At 39.8% G+C, this 17458-nt stretch overlaps 1 protein-coding gene across 5 annotated transcripts in view; it reads left to right on the plus strand.

Annotated features, from left to right (window-relative positions):
- Positions 1–17458, plus strand: part of EGFLAM (EGF like, fibronectin type III and laminin G domains) — a 79781-nt gene that overhangs the window by 1329 nt on the left and 60994 nt on the right. For 4 of the 5 annotated variants that reach the window (XR_012053144.1, XM_072922631.1, XM_072922630.1 and 1 more), the window contains exons 2-4: positions 14165–14277; positions 16205–16288; positions 17379–17405. Coding sequence is in view for 4 of the 5 variants with exons in the window: in XM_072922631.1 (XP_072778732.1) it covers positions 14165–14277; positions 16205–16288; positions 17379–17405 (224 nt within the window). In the remaining variant the exon portion in view is untranslated. The remainder of the gene's footprint in view (positions 1–14164; positions 14278–16204; positions 16289–17378; positions 17406–17458) is intronic. The other variant, XM_072922629.1, reaches the window with a different exon arrangement.

Genomic DNA, 17458 nt, shown 5'->3' on the forward strand with positions numbered 1-17458 from the left:
TAAATACAGCCTGAGCTTAAAAGCCTTACTGGGCAGATGGCTAATTTTGCTGGTCTGACCTTGTCTCTTAGGGATCTAGTCTCATGATCCTTGGTTGTCGTAATAGCGACCATTAAGTACTTGAGGAAATTAGGCAGACAGTCGTTGTGAATGACATGATTAGTAGCTTGCATTAAAAATACTGGATATGTGAAGTTGGGGAGGTAAATGTGTAAATATTTTAATATATTCTTTGACTGTAACATACTGTTGTACTTGGTCCCCCTAGTCACAGGAGAATGGCAGACCTGGAAAAACTGTATTTCTGTGCATTAAATTGAAACACCGTAAAGCCTGAAATTTAAGTGTAGTGTTGTGATGGAAATTAATTAATGTTTGTATTGTTTTTACCTTACTTTTGTTAGCATACTTTTAAAGTGTTAATTTTTATAACATGCTTCAGATTCACTGATTGATTGAATCATTCCTTCCTTGCTTCTTTTGCTGAAGAAGTAATGAGTTTTATAGGACAAAATTTTTTCAAAATCTGTGCAAACATTTCAAAATCCACTTGTAGCAAGATTTGAAGAGGGAGATCCCCACAGAGACTGTGTGTGGTATATATATATATATATATATATATAATTTAAATCCCATCTGCATTTTGTGGGGACTGTTGGAACTGAGGGCTCCCAAGCATCCCATGACTGGGTCCTTACTGTGAAATGTTGCTCTCAAAACACTCAGAACAGGTTTCGTGTAGCTGGAACATCTCTGCCTTGTTTTGCAGGATATCAGGCTGGGTGGTTAAGAGTAGAAAAGAACTACCATTTACTCATACATCCAAAATTACACATTCAGTGAGTAAAGAAGAGATAAGACAGTAAAAAGTTCTTCAGGATTTTTTTTTTCTTTCATTTTGCCCTTTTAATAGTGATAGATGTGAGACTTGTACAGGAATTTTAACTGAGGTGAAAGCAAGAGGTTATATCAAGAGAGAAATCATAAAACCAGTTGATTTTCAATAACAAGCTGAATTGGAGGTCCTGTGGATCAAAGGAAAAAAGATAGTAAAATGGATCTCCATTTTTCCCAAATTTCAGTTCAAGGCTTAGCTTAAAAAGATCAGTTTTATAAACTCAAGAAAGCAGCAAAGTGAGAAATCTGTTTGTGAAGTTAAAAGTATGTAGTAAAATGGCCATAAATGCAACTCTTAAAGTAATCTTCAGGGAAATAGGCTGTTGTACTCAAATACAAGACATCCTGATGACTGCTAAAATAATTTGACCATTTATTTACAGTTACATAATACATTTTCTGGAGACAAGAAAACGGGATGACAGACTCTTTGGGAAGGGCTTAAAACAAATCCTTAAGACACCGTGTGGTGAATAGTATAGCTGGGAGGAGATTAGCCTGGGATTCTCAATATCTTGTACTCCCAGAAGTTGGCATTCATACTGCTGCTTTCATATTGTTTTCTTGCTTTTGCCTTCTGCAAAAGCACAGGTTTTTGCCATCTCTATTTCAAGTTTCAACTGGTTGAAGAATAGAGAGTCTGAAGCTAACTCCCAGTGTGTTACTCTGCTACCAAAATAAATACAGAATTAATTTTAATGGTTGTGTGATTTTAGAGAGTTTTAGGGGAAAGAGCTGACCAGTCTTGTGGATGTTCATGGCACTGCATTGCATTGATGCTTCTTTAGTAAAAGAGTGCAAAATTCCAACACCCTGTAGAACAATAAAGTGGGTAAGCTGGTCTGCATGGAGAATAAAAATAATCATATCTGATGCTCAGGATTGCTTCTCCTTTTATAAATATATTATGCTTGCCAGCTAACATAAATAAAGAATTTGGCTTGTATCTCTTTTCCAGATGTACATAGCAGTAGATATCACCAGCTTTCTGTGTAAATGCTGGAGTAATAAGACCAGTTAAAATCTGAAGACTTTAGAAGAGAGTAGCACACAATACAAGGGCTATACAATACAGAGTTTCAAAAGAGTACACATCCTGGGTCAGCATTACAGTAAATGACTTTTTTAATCAGGATTTGGCACTGGATACTTGAATTCTTTAGAAAATCTGACTATAATAAGAGCTGCTACGTAAAGAACACTCTTGAAAGTCTAGCATATTTATGTATCAAAATAGGTCAAACTGCCTTGCAATCAGGTCTACAGATAGGAAAAATGCAACAGTGTTTTGGAAAGAAGGTTCTTATTTGAGTTTTTAAATATTACAGTTTTTTGGAACAACAATAGGATGAATTCTTATTCACTGTTATAATAAATCCTACATGTAAAGCATGCAAGAGTAAGGTTGATTTGCTGCTAGATGTAAAGTATCTGAGAAGAGAAATGACATGGAAACTGAATGATTCCTAATGTGAAGGATGTAGAACTGTCAGAGACAGTGCATATCTGTGAGCTAGAACTAATAAAGAAGATGTGAATAATTTATTTGAGGGAAGATTAGTATCATCCTCTTACAGTTTCAAAAATGCCTGATTCATTCAGCATCAATAAAATCAAGCACTCATTATATATGTATTTGTTGTTTTTGTCACCTTCAGGTGTAAATTGCATCACAACATTGTGTGATATTCTCATTTTGATTGGCCTTTTTCTTGTGCCTCTGGGGTCCATGGTCTGGTAAATTCTGAAAACTGATCAATCACATCACCACCTCATGCAGATAGGATCACTCTAATAATTCTTTCCAGGGCAGCAATAGGAATGTGGTAAATTGGTCCACTTGAGCATGTAACTCTATGTGTCATTGTTACTTATTTTGAAGTATGTTTTCTGACTTTAGTTAGTCTCACTTGTAGCAAAATGTCTTGTGCCCTTTCCACCATGAAATTGCAATCTTCTATACAAGGAAACTTTCAGTAAGTGTTTTTCATTGGCACCATTTTGCCAATGCCAATGTCTGAAATGACTATTCAGACTTCTACCAGTGTTCATTAGCCAAGACATTCTATACCAGATACTGGGATTCACAGTGATGCTTTGGAGAGGAGGGGTTGTTTTGGAGTCAGGGCACTAGAGTGATTCTTGGGTAATCTTTCTGCCTTGAAACTGTCACAGACTGTCTTTGATGGCTTGCCAGTCCTTCACAGGCCAGATTTTTTTTTTTTTTTTTTAATGGGAATTGAGTGGTTTTATGCTTTTATCCTTTTCCACCATGCCACTTTAGACACTTTAGCAGTCCTATAGGGTGCTCATCATAGCTGTACCCCAATTTTAGTCAATGCTTCCAGGCTTTAACTGAGTGATAATGTGTGGGTGATTTTCATGGTGTCTTCTGGTGTGTCTTGCAGAAAAAAAACCCCTCTTTTTCTCTCATTAACACTGGGCTGGACAGGACAGCACTGTGTACTATTTGCAGCTCATTAGAAGTGAACACATCCAACAGTCATAATCACCTTAAACTTAGTGGCAGGAACTCTGAATGTCAGTCCCCCAAAAGACATCCTGAGGAACAGAATAGTACCTTGTTTTCTTAAACTGGAAAATTTCAGTACATGAGTTCTCTTCAGCGCCCCTTAAAACTCATTGATTAGCTGAGAGAATACTTGGAAGTTTGTAACTCCTCAGGTATTGGAACTCAAATTTTTGCATATTTACGCTCTTTCAATGTGTGTTTATGCTCTTTTTATGCTCTTTTTTATAATTGAAAATAAAATTCATTTTAAAAAGGTGGCTATCATTGCTTCATGTCCTCAAAACAGGACTGATAGAACCTTTTCACAACTTTTCCATCATAAGAAGATTAAAGTCTAAAATGCTTATAGAAAGTTTGTAATATTAAAAAGTCATTAAAGGATATTAAAGATACCTGTAATCTAAGCAAACAACCATGAATAGGTCTTTGCAGAGTTTATTATTTCATTATTGAGTGTACAGTTGAGTGCAATATTTATCAGTGTGATGGTGGTCTATGATTGCATAACAAAAGACTTCCTAAATCACAGGGACACAGGAGATTATGTTAGATATGTGATCTTGAACGAAATTTCTTAATTGTTTTTTGTGCAAACAAATGATCTATCTAAAAAAAAATCCCACAAATCAAACAAATCCCCAGACCTGTTCTTCTTGACTAATTCCAGCTGAAAGGAAATACTTTTGGCTAGGCAAGATTTTATTTTCCTTTATTTTTTACCTTTAGTGAAGATGCTTACACATCTGAACAAACAACCAGATTAGTTATTTTGTATAATGTGACCATCCAAACCACAGCAAAATATCAACATTACTTTTTCAGACTTCTCAGAGTCACTGAGCTGAGAACAAGCACACCAGAATTCATCTTTGAAAGTAACTGCTTCAGGAGGGCATAAGCCACTGAAAATTGAAGGCTTAGGGGGAAAGCTTTTGCACAACCAGGTGTCTAACTCAAACCTAGATAATGATACGCTGTGTGATGATCCATGAAACTCTGCAGGTGAGAAGCATATAGTGTGAAATGCACCAAGTTCAGGCCAGTTCTTCCCTTGAACATAAGGTAGCTACACCCAGGAGTAAAGACTACTGTTGAGGAAAGTCCCATAGGATACTGGCCTCCAATGAAAAAAGGAATCCTGACAATATTGATAAAGGGAACCATTTGTTCAAAAGGGAGAGGACAGCTACGTGGTCATGGAAGAAACCCTTTCTTCTATTGGGTTGGATCCCTGTAGGTGGATAGCTAAAATGCATTGGCTTTCTTTTCTTTAAAAGATGTCTTACTCAAGCATTGCCAAAGTTATCCTGGATAATTTTTTAAAGCTAGAAAATATAAGCCATATGGAGGTGTGCAGAGCTGAACATAGCTTTCTGAGTGTATCCCCAAGTATTGATAGGGTGTCTTTCCCCTTATATATGTTAATCTTACAGCTAATAAACACATTTTATATAACAGTGCAGATAGCAGTCGTGTCAAGAACAGTTCTTCTGAGAAGACACTGAGTGGTTCTGAGTTTCCCCACATCCTTAGAGGATAGTCAGTCCAGTGTTATTTGCACAGAAAGATCTCTGAAGCTGGAAGAATCCCAAGACAGATTACTCTTAACACCTCTCTCAATTTTAAAAGTAGGTTAAAATTGCTGGTATCTATGAAAATGATGATATATATCAATACCTATGTACATTTGGAACTTGCAAAATTGTCTTTCTAAAATGATGGGAAATGAACATCCTGTGAATGTTGATCATGCTTCTTTCAAATACAGATCGAATCATTCTGATCTTTCTGCTGTACCAGAGGTATTGTTGCACCATTTAATACAAAGGTTTAAATCAAGACTGGCTTTGTGTTTCTGTGCTCAAAAATCTTTTGATAAAAAATCCTAAGGGCAAAAATTATACAGTATTTCATTCAAGTTAATTGCTTTTATGCATGAAACATTTCAACTAGCGTATCATTTTAGGAAAAAAGAAGCAAAACTATGAACAAAACCTGTCAAACTGTAGACGATGGAAAGTATGTGTCTAGGACCAAAAATTTTGTGGTTTAATTAGAGATTGAAGAAGCCAAAATCTGTTCCTTGGAACTAAAATGTGAGGTCTCTTTCATATTCTGCTTTCGAGACAATTACAGGAGAAGGTAACATGTTTCCAAAAATAAGCAGGCATTTTATGAAGATGATTGTTTACAGAGATGTTGGCATTGCAGCTGATACTCCAGCCATGCTTGGACATTGATGTCCTGCTGGCATTTTTAGTTTCTGTTCCCATTTAATGATGTTCTTGTTCCCATGTGGACCTGTGGTGTGCAGGTTGCTAATGTTCCCATCTTAATTGGTCAGTCACAATGGGAGACTTGAACTTTGCAGTGAAGAACTATTTCTCTGTCCATGTGTGTGCCAAAAGACTCACTCAGTAGGGTGAGATGAGGGCCTTCCAGCCATTTACCCCTGCAGACCCACAGGGTCATAGAATGGAAGAAGAAACCTTCTTCCAGAGGCAGCATATATGCAATTCTTTCAGGACTTCTGGACAAAGAACAAGATAGTGCCTAAAATGGCTTTAAAGCAGAAAAAAAAGCGAGCTGTTAGGACCAGCTCATGCCAAGTAAAGGGCATGGTTTGCAGGAGTTAGCCCCAGTAGAGGTTTGGGACAAAGGGTTGGATTCTACAGGCTGCAAGAGACAGTGAGCAGGGAATGCTTTGAGAGGATTAGGGAGCATTAGATACTAGCTGTGGACATCACAGCTGTGCCTGGGTCATGTGCCCCCATTCTGCCCTATGTATTTGTTCGTTATGCTGGGATATATTTCCACGTCTCATTGTCTCTTGCACCAAAGAGGGTTTTCCCTGTCGGTCTCTTAGCTCTCACATCCTGCTGCTTGTTTCTGGTTCTTTGAATGCACAGGTCATGTCCCACACTGAATCAGTGCAGGGATTCAGGTTTAAAAACCACAGTTATTTCAGTCACTTAGTATAGACAAAGAATTTCCTCTGGTTTTACTGATAGTGCTGGTGAATGGAGAGACTTGCTGATTGCGGAAGGTATTGGAATTATCCCATTTCTTATGGAGGAACTGATCTGGGGAAGAATTTCCTGCTCCTTGAGAAGATGCCAGATTTTCTTCAGAAGTAAAATTCTTGTGGGAATCATACAAGTGTATATAAATGATGAGGGAGTAATTAAGATGGAGCTAGGTTTTTCTCAGTGGTGTCCTGTGACAGGGCTGAAAGCAATGGACACAAAGGGAAAGCAGGATATTTCCCTTAAAGTGAGCAAATACTTTTTTACTGTGAGGGTGACTGAGAATTTAGCCTGAGAGGTTGTGGAGTCTCTGTCCTTGGAGATATTCAAACCTCTTTATGCAAAGTCTTGGTGCAGCTGAGCCTGCTCTGAGCAGGGGTTTGGACTAGGTGATCTCCAAATGTGCCTTCCAGCCTCATTCCCTCTGTGATTTTGCAGAGTGTCACGAGGATCTCCTGAAAACATGTGTTTCACCTTGCCGGTTTAGCTTCCTTTGAGCTCTCCTCCTCCACCTTGTCATGGACTGAAAACACCAACTGGACCAAACTACTCTGCTTTCTACAGAGAAATGAGTGTTTTCTGGCTTTGTGATAAATATAGAGTGTTTGGTGGGAGGTTGCTACACTTTGTGTTGTTTAACTCTGTGAGGCCTGTGCCAGAACCTCAGGGATAATAAACCCACATGCTGATTTTTGTGATTCTTTCTGGAGCAGGACCAGATCATTTGTGTCCATGAATAATGAGCTTCAAAACAGTCACTCAGGACTTGGAAGGACTGTGGGAACTCAAATGCTGCATGTCACGTCCTCCCCCTGTATATTTGTTGCCTGTCATGTGGTCAGCTTTGTCCTCTTTACACTTTAATATTTTTACATATGTGTATGTAATGCATGTGTAATTATCTGATTGTAATTTTTTTCTATCTGACCACTATTCAGGAAGCTTCCCTTTAATTATTTTCTTGTACCAAGTAAGATGTTTCTTCAAGGGCTCTTTTGTTCTGGGTTTCAGCAAAAAAGAAATGTGTAGTAGATAAAGTGAACCAATTAAGGTACATCAAGGAGAACACTTTTCAACTGCCATGAACAATTTTACCATGTGTTCCATTGAGTTAATAAGGTTTGGACAGCAAACACCTGAAAAATAAGTGACATTAATTGACGGGATAATAAATTTTCAAGTTATTTATTTGACATTTTTACAATTTCACGGCCCTTTTTACTTTTCAAAGTGCTGTGGTTTATGAAGCTCCTCCAGTATTTGTGCTTGCTACCACCTTGGATGCATAACCCATGAGACAAAAGAGGTGGGAGAAGATGCCAGGATATGCTACTGGCATACTGATTCCTAAGCAGCCTGTCCCACAAATTACAAAATTCTATTACACAGAAGGGTGACGTAAGGTTGCTTGATGTCAGCTACCTTCTGACACTTAAGTTAAATCTCTTAGATACGTTTTATCAAAGTTATTTGAAAACTGCTGTGAGAAGACAGGCCACGGCAGGGCAGGCAGCGTGCTGGCAGCAGGCAGAACTGGCTGCACCCTGCCAGTCACTGGACACATCCACAGGGCCAAGGCAGGCTGGAGCCCAGATGGGAAATCCCAAGCCAGAAAAAATGTGGAGCTTTTCATTCAAGTAACTTGTAGGCTGGAGAAGGGAGAAGTGAGCCTCAGTGCTGTCCCATCCCTTCTCCAAGAACAGGAACCTGGTTACTAATTTCCTCTGCCAGGCCAAGGCGTTGCAGAGATGTCAGGAGCTAGGACAGACATACCCCAGCACTGAGCCTTCAATGGGCAAAGCACAAGCCTGGTTTTAGAGGAGTAAGCTTCAGATTTTGACTCAGATTTCCAGAAATGCAGTGTAAGTTTTGCAAGGGGAGTGTCTTGGCAGGGGTTTTTACAGGCACTTATACTCCATTTCCTCTGGAAGTGGAAAATGCTTCCATTAGGTGAAATATTTCGCCAAGTTATTCAGGTGCAAGTACACCTTGCTAATCAAACTGGCCTCTGAGCAATAATTATTAAAAACACAAACCTTTCAGAGTTGCCTAGAGATTGTCTGATGTGCTCATTTTACTAGAGCAAGACAGATACCGACTAGACCTTTGGTCAGAGATATGATGTCCCCTGCTTTCTATAACCTTCAGCACGAGGAATTCTTCAAAAGTGTATCCAGGGCATAACCATCCATAGCCAGAAACTTTTATATATAGGTCTACAATTTTTTTTTTTTTAATGTACTTACTGCTTTTCCTTTTCAGTCCTGAAGTCACTGTTGCACTCTGCAGGGCTCACCTCCTCTCTCCTTCCCTTTGCTGCAGCTGCAGCCTTCCTGGGAGCAGAACCTTCCTCCAGGAAGGAGTGTAAGGAGAGAACTTCCCCTTGCTGCCTTCCTGTTCAGTGATCTGAGGGCCAAGGTACAGCAGGAAAAGCCACGACAAAGCAACCGGTGACATTGTGCCTCTTCGTTCTTAATGGGATTTGTAGTGTTGCACTGTAGCTTAAGTTCTGAGTCCTTTGCTGGGCTATAAAAATCCCAGTGACTGTCACCTCAGTTGTCCCTGGGGCAGATAGCAGATGCTATATAAACATAGCAAAATAATACATGAGTCCAATCCTGTTATTTATTAAAATGTTGGGAAATTTTTTTCATTGTGGCTTCTTTTGCAGTATTTTTAAAGGGCTAATGAAGGTCAGGTTAGTATCTCCAAAGATTTGTGCACTCTGGTTTGAATCAAAAACCATTGTGCTTCTCTAGGGCCATGTTACCTGCCATCTGTGCTGCAGGATCTGATGCAGTGCTAGGTGATTCATTCAGAGAAACAACTATCAAGCTTTTCAGTGTGTGGATGTTGTTGCTCTGGGTGCAGAACCAGGACAGGATGGCTGAGATTTTCCAGTGTTGAGTCCTCGTCCTTTGTAGTTGTTGTGGTCGCAAAATTCTTGCTCTCTTACATGCTGCAGCTGGGCAGTGGGAGCTGGAAATGGCTTCAAAAGAATTTAAAGATGGCATATTTTTTTAATTTAGAATTTCCTGACCTTTTCAGTTTGTCATGTTGCCTTCCTTCCACTGTGGTATTTGCATAACTGTAAAATAAGGGAAGCAAAAGACCTTATCACTGTTTATTGCTTAATAAATAAGAATTTCACCAATATTTCAGTAAGAGAGTGAATGAACTGTTCTACACTTTGTTTCAGCTCTTGGAGCAGGCAAGCTTTTTTCCCTCAAAAACAGCTATTACAATGATAAAACGCTATTTTAATAAAATTTATAGGGAAGGTTTTTTTGTGAATTGGTGAACACAAATAATGTTTCAAACAGAAGAAATTCAGAGGTATTTCTGGAAAGTGTTTTTTTTTTTTTTTTCTGAAAACTTAGAATTAGTTTGAATTGTTTTTCTTGAGCTTTTTAAATTCCTCTTTTCTTACATTGTGACATGTTATTAGTGACAGCTGGCATTTCATCAACAAGTTTCACTTGTTTCATGGGACACAAATAGGAGACACATCAAACTCGAAAATAAGGAGCCGTCAGTCAGTACCTCTTAGGCTCTTACCCACAGAGGTTTAGGAGTAAAACAGTGAAATGCTTATCTCCTTTCATTGGCTTATGCTGTCTCGTTAAGAGTAGTACAGAACATGTAGTATAAAGATTTTGATTTTCTAAACTACAAACTCATAAAGATGAAATTTAAGATCTCTTTTCCCTTAAATGTATTACTGTATTATTGCATGTGGATTGTATCAGTGAATTTGCATGCTGTTTCGGGATATGCAAGTACCTGTTACTACCTGTATGCCTTGATATAGTAACAACATCTAAAAGGAAAAGATTAAATTCAAAATATGATTAAAATTCTAAAAGAAAATTTTCTAACACAAATCCTTTCAGATATTCCATTCATCAGTATTTAAGATTAGAACTGTTTTCAATCACTAGTATTTTAATCTAAGGTAAAATTTGAATCGGTTTTGAAATCTGCTCTAAAATAGTAGTAGTAGTAGTAGTATATACTAATAGGGATGAGCTATATCCAATTTATCCAGTGTGCTTCAAATGTGAAGCTTATGAACATTAGAAATTTATTTCATTTGAAGTTGAGTTTTTTTCTCACAACTGTTCATCACTGTAGTAAGATTTAGCTTTCAGTCCAGTACTAGAAGGAAGGAAGAGCTTCCTGCATAAGCAGTCTTTTGCAGTAGCTGGAGGAAAGGATCCAGATGAAGTGGCTGCTCCTGAGCCCTGCACAAGGCTAGCATGGTTGGCCTGGGAGCAGAGGGTGGATTCACTGGAAGTGTTTCTACTGTGTACTCTGGGTAACTGCACAAAATCACAGGGGCAGACGTGGAAGTGACATTTCTGCTGGTGGATTCAGTGATGGCAAGGAGCACCTAGAGGGAAGGCTACATAGAATCATAGAATGGTAGAATGTTAAGGGATTTAAGGAACCTTAAAGACCATCTAATCCCAACCCCCTTGCCATAGGGACACCTCTGACTGGACTGAGTTGCTCAAGGCCTTATCTAACGTGGCCATGAGCATTGCCAAGGTTGGGGCATCCACAACCTCTCTGGTCAGCCTGTGACAGTGCCTCACCACCCTCACAGCAAAGAATTTCACCTCTTCATTGCAGTGAAGGATAACACCAGTGATGGGCCCAGGCTGGGGACCATTCCCATGAGGCACACATTTAGCTTGTGGCCACCCTGATGGTAGCCTGTGGGCAGAGACTGTTGTACGTAGCAGTGAGAGCCACAATGGAAGTGATACTTGTATTGAAGGCATAAGCATTTTCACAATTTTTAATTTTATCTGCTTTTGTGAAGCAGAAATTTAAATAATGGTTATTATTTTGAAATGGCAAAATTTACTGCACCTCAGGGAGACTTCTTGTGTATTCTTCAGCTTACTTGGAGAGCTTGTTTGGTGACTTTTTTACTGGTTTGGTGGTTTTTGCGTATTTTTAGAAGTACAGAGCCATATAAACAAAGACATATAAACGGGAAGGAAAGAAGCTGTAAGCAGAAAAGCAAACACAACATTGTCAGCTCAACATTGCTTATCTAATGAGGCTAAATGCTCATTAAGTTCTTGTGTTTGATATACTTTCACATTGTATAGTCATAATATGTGTAAGAGTGCTCCCCCTTGATTAATGGCTTCTTTGCATGGCACTAGAGTAATTGCTTCCATTACTATAAAAGCATTTTGGACAGAATTGAACTTTCTGTGCCTGATGGGCCAGAAAGGAGAATGACTGTGTTTGTACAAAACATGTTTAATTTTTTTGTTTATATTAATTGGCTCCTTGTTCTTTATGATCAGAACAAATCTCCATGCCTTCTTAGGTATTCACTGACCTAACTGCAGAAGACCCTGGCAGGGGGATCATCACTCAGACAGAGCTTCAGAGCATGTAGAAGGAGTGGATATGTCTCACTTTTCTGCAGATTCCCAATCCACAGGGTGCAGAGGGGAGGAGGCTCAGTTTGTGCCTGGTGCTATCAGATTAGCAGAGGTTTCATGCTGAGTTTTGAGAAGAGGTATTTCTGACCCCAGTTGTAGGAGAAACTACAAATACCCCAAGAGATATACCCTTGAAAACTTTTTCTTAGTTTTAATAGTCTAAACATGACGTTTGACATAAAACCATAAATGTTTAGACCCGTTTCAGTATCTATGTTTAGTGTGCATGATACATGATGCTCTGTAAAATAATGCAAAATACATTAAGCTCAGATTTATCTCAAAATGGCTTGTCAGTAGAGCAGTGACATGTGCTGCAGCCGTTGTGGTCAGCTGACAAATCGCTTTGATATGGTTGTTCAAAAGCCATGACATTTCCTGCAGCTCAGTGCCATAAACAATGCTTGTGTCAGATCCTGGCATCACTTTGCCATGTCTGCAAAGGGAAAGTTCAGTCCAGAAATGGACATTTTTTACTTTATGCCAGGTTGTGAGAAATTCTGACAACCAGAAGTGACTCTGAATCCCCAGATGCCCATCACTGAGCTGTCAGGCCAGGAGTGGTGACAGCAGAGGACTCTGTGACTGCCATGCTGCATGAGATACTCCTCTCTGCCTTGCCCTCTAGCCTCCCCAGGAAATAACTGTGCATGGATCACAGCTGCCACTGGCTTTCTTTTTCCTCTTGGCTCCTGGTCTGGGCATGAGGCAGCAGGTCCCCTGCAGTGTGAGTGTTGTGTGCCTGCCTGTCGCACGGCTCTGTCTTAGGGCAGGATGCAATGGTGTAGTGAGCGCTGGCCATCACCTGAAGCTGCTTGCAAAGACAGTGCTAGGACTGATGGTGCTTATGACTGGTTCCCAAGCAAGCATCCAGCCATAACCCTGTTGTGTTAAGGGAATTCCCTAACTTCTAGGGAGAACTAAACAAGGAGGATAAAAATATAGGCCTCTCTGGCTCCTTGCTTTTGTTTTCCCTGGCATAGTCCAGGGCTTTGTATTTACTCCACAGTGACAATTTATAGGCCAGTATAACTCAGGTCACTGTTTGGCTCTCTGTGTCTCTTTCATCATCTGCAACCTGGAGATAGTAGTGTTTTCTAGGGCTAAGTGAATAATTCATTATTTGGCTCCTTATTAAACAGATGTTGTCTCTCTGTTTGCAGATAGTCTAAAAATGGATTGCATTTTGTTCAAATTTATTTGTTGTTCCAAATTATTTACCAAATACTTGGAATAAATAATGTTATTGGCCTATAGTGCATTCAGATTAGAAAATTCATTATTTCGGCAACTATGCCTTCCAGCAAATTTGTCTCATAGATCTTCTCCAGAAAGTAACACAAGGATGCTATGAATATGTTAAGAGTAAATGTTCAGGGGTGTATTCTTTCTTCCTTATTGCTAATGCACCTGAAATGCTAATCTGCCTTATTAGGTGTTGTGAAGATTAGAAAGCTGTTTTCTGAATATGAAATGTTTCGTAAGTGTACATTGATACACCAGCCCTGGCTGCTCATCCCTGCCACTGCTTTAGGTAGCAAGTGCTGTGTAGTTCCAGCTACTGCTGAGTGCAGGGCAGAAGGTGAGCATAGGAGGTAGCACATGCTGTGTTCAGAGTCCCTGGACCAAGCAGGAATCCATGGGACTAAGTCCATGACAATGAAGAAAATGGGCAAGGGCCCAGGGGACATGGCATGGTTTGGCTCTCTTCTACACCTTCCTTCCCCAAAGATGTCCATACTGACTTACAATGTGGTGTGTGAGAGGTACTGTCTTCCAGACAATTTCTGGGAGACATTCCCAGGAGTCTGAATCTGTGCCACAGCTGTACTGTACAAGCAGTATGGATGTGTGAATGTCCCTGTCTTTGGGTCCTGGGTAGAATCCGGCATTTCAGGAATATATTTAAAAGCCTATGAGCTGTTCAATGACATTGCTTGAAGCACTGCATGCTCCTAAGCTAAGCAACATCTCGCCCACTAAGAAGAGGCGATGTCCCCCTTTGCAACCCCTCTCCTGGTGTTCCACTGCTACCTTGTAAGTCAGAAGCGGAGAGGGAAAAGGGGGACCCAAGTCAAATCTGAGTAGTGGGGTGTGTTTGATAGTTTGTAGTGAGGGCAGCACAGGCCTATTCTTCAAAGACATACCTGCCAGATATCTAAAGGAGAGGGGTTTTGTCCTATGGCTCCTTATGTTCTGTCCAATGGCTCCTTATATATACAATGCCATTTTGTTTTTAGCAGAGCGGCTGGGGCCTCCTCTGGATATTCGGCTGGATTCACTGAACTGCACAGCGTTCAGCGTGCAGTGGAAGATGCCAAAGCAGCATGCCAGCACCATCGCAGGGTACATGGTAAGTGATGCTCCGTGCTGCTGCCTGGCCTCAGGCTGCACACGCTGAAACCAGCAGGACAGCCCCTTCTCACAAGCAGTGTCACTGCCCAGAAAGTGGCCAGGGGACAGTGGGGCTTGAGCAGACTGAGCTGTAACCTTAAAAAAATAAGCAGCTCATGGTTTAGAATCAGGCTATGATGGGAATTTGGGTTGGATGCCAAGGGCCTGCAGTGGATATAGATTGCTTTTCTGTTGTGGTTTTCCTGCAAGTGTCTCAGTGCTCTCTGATAAAACAGTAAAGTAGAGCAGAGCAGGTCGATATTGCACTGTGCAAGTGAGAGCCATGCAAATCCTTTGACTCTTACTTCCAGCCTGAGGATTACTTTAGCAGTAATATGTTTTCAAACTGAGCCTCTAAAACTTCCCAGACTTGCAACAGGTACAAGGGGAGGACTGTTTCATGGACTCTTTTCCTGATAGGTACTGTACTGCCTAGAATCCCTGGGAACCCACCTGCAGCCATAAATATCAAAAGGGCTTTTGTTTTATTTCACCCCACCTCAGAAGTCAGTTTCTGTTAAATAAGCTGAATGATTTTCCTGTTATACTCAGCAATTTTATTAGGAAATCTCTGACCCCCATCAAGCCTCTGCCATGTTACCTTCTGCCTATAGGGCAAAGAATGGCTAGGCTAAACTGGTTACTGTATTTTAGTGTTCAAGAAGAAAAACTATAAGCAATAACATGCCGTTCATTCATTTTTATTAGGTATTGTTTTAACAGGTATTCCATGGCAATGAAACTCAGTCCCAAAATGGAAGTGAATCAGCGGGAAATTAGCACCAAAAGTGTGAGGTGTTGACTAAAATATGTTGCTTTCCCCTTCAACAACAACAAAAACCGAATAGCAGTTTCTATTATTAGCATTTTCTATGGATAGATTGGAAATTTCCAAGAATAAAATACCCCAAATTCAGTTTTATGTAAAAAGGTGGGAAGCAGAATACTACGGAGTACCTTAATTATTAATGTACATTAAGGGAAAAAATCCCTGCAATAGGTATTTCTGGTACACGTGCTACTTTATCCCACAGTCTTGTAAATGACACAAGTGTAGCCAAGCTGCAAAATTAATTTTGTTGTTATGAAAGTGGTATGAACTAGCATATAGTAGTCTAAAACTCCAAAAAGCACTTGCTGCAGTCAGGAACTGCCTCAGGTGGGCTCTGTATAACTGGGACCACCTTTCTCTTTGAAAACAGAGGTGCAGGGAGTAAGTGGCCTAAGTTGTAAACAGTGGTCACTCTTCATGAGTACAGATCAAGCATCTGAGCTCCACTTGTTTTTTTAAGCCTTGAGCTGGTGTGTGTGGCATGATCATAAAACCAATGACAAGCAGCATCAACAATGCTCTACCCAAAATGTCTTCATTGTAGTATCTTGACCCTCTGGCATCTCTGCGTCTATGTGCACAGCAAAGCAGATTGTCTGTCTCATTAGTCTCCAGTACATGGCAGCAAACACAGAGAGACATTTTATGATTCAGCAATTTTTGTAATGTCATAATCATGGAATGTCAACATCTTTCTTACATGAAGTAAGGTGTCTGTGTAGTGCAGACTAGTCCTACAACTCTTTAACTGTTCATGGTAACGACAGACAAATGATGCACAATGAAACAGCTCAGGTCTATGCTACAAGCCCTACAACTGTGTTTCACATTAGGTAAGTGTATACACTGTGTGATGGTGTCCTTTGGTCACACTGACAGCTTCTAGCAAATATGTAAGGAATAGTAAAGGACTTCAGCTTTTCCTGCATTTGAAAAGGCAGGGGATCTTGGGCTCAAATTCTGTCCTCAGTGTGACAATGATGCAATAGTGCACTCATTCTTAAGTCATTCTGAGTTATTGCTGTAACAAGTTTGACTATATCTTCTTCCCAAGGTCTTTTACTCAGAAGTTGAAGGTGACAAAGCAGTTAAACAGCTCTCACATGATGTTCCCCTGAGTCTGGATATGATTAGCATGGTGAGTATTTCTTTTCAACAACAATCAGAACACTGGAGCAGAACATGCAAGTGGAAACTTGCAACTGTCTCCTTGTAGTTTTGTCTACAGTGGCAAAATATGCTGAGGATCCAAGCCCCAAGTCTGCTCTGGGTAATGTTTTTGTGTTTGAGTGATGCACTTTTTCTCCTTCTTGTCTTACTGTTTTATCATGTAAAACTATTGGAAATTGCTCTCAGTAGTGGCCTTTGTCAGTAAAATTACTAAAATAGAGCTTTTAATTTCAAATGCATGCATTTTCACTCATGGAAGGAGTGGAATTGCATGAGTATATGAGGGAGAGCTGCACTATTACTGTATGTGTATTGCAGTGTCTGACACAGCTGTGTGGGTTAATACACAGAGTGTTTTTGCTTCTGTGTGAGACTGTGGCCTCCTGAAATATGGCTGCTTTAGTTGTAGTTCTGCAAGTTCATATTCTAGAAGATTCCCCCAACTGCCAGTGTTTATTTTGTACTTGAAAGGACTACTTTTTCCTCATTGCTCTTCATTGTTTTTAAAGTTATGTTTTTTCTTTTATATCTCCTTTGCAATCTTGCTTTGGTTTTGGTTTTTTTTTTTTTCATTTTCCCCTTCTCTTTCCTCCTTCCCTTTTTCTTCCCCACTTAATCACTAGAATTGTGAGTGAGTAGGATGCTCATATTTCCTGCAGGTTTCCATCACTCTGATTGTCAGTTCTGACTTCTGCAGGATTCTGGGATCACAGGGAATAAAACAATATTGCCATCATGATATAGCATTTCTTTATTAATGCATTATTTTCTCCCTTCTTTCTCACCTTTTTTGTTTCTTAAAAACTATTTTTGCTAGTACTGCCAAGAAAGATCAAACACCATTGGGTTTTTTATATTAATCCTAACAGCAGTACTTTTTAATCACTGGGAGAGGAAAGTCTGCGTCCCAGTACTCATGCAGATGATTAACAGCCACACAGACTGCTATGTGCTGCAGCATTGGTCTTGTTTTAATTCTCTGATCGATTATTTATTCTGCTTTTGCCATCACTTTTTATTATTTTAGTTCTTAACAAGTCCTATTTGCTTTTTCCCAGGGTCAACTTGAAGGACAAGCAGTTTTTGTAAGTATTGCTTCACATGATACTTAGTCACAGATGTGATTTAAAATAAAATT

This window comes from Taeniopygia guttata, chromosome Z, assembly GCF_048771995.1.
Source record: "Taeniopygia guttata chromosome Z, bTaeGut7.mat, whole genome shotgun sequence".
Lineage (NCBI taxonomy): Eukaryota > Metazoa > Chordata > Aves > Passeriformes > Estrildidae > Taeniopygia > Taeniopygia guttata.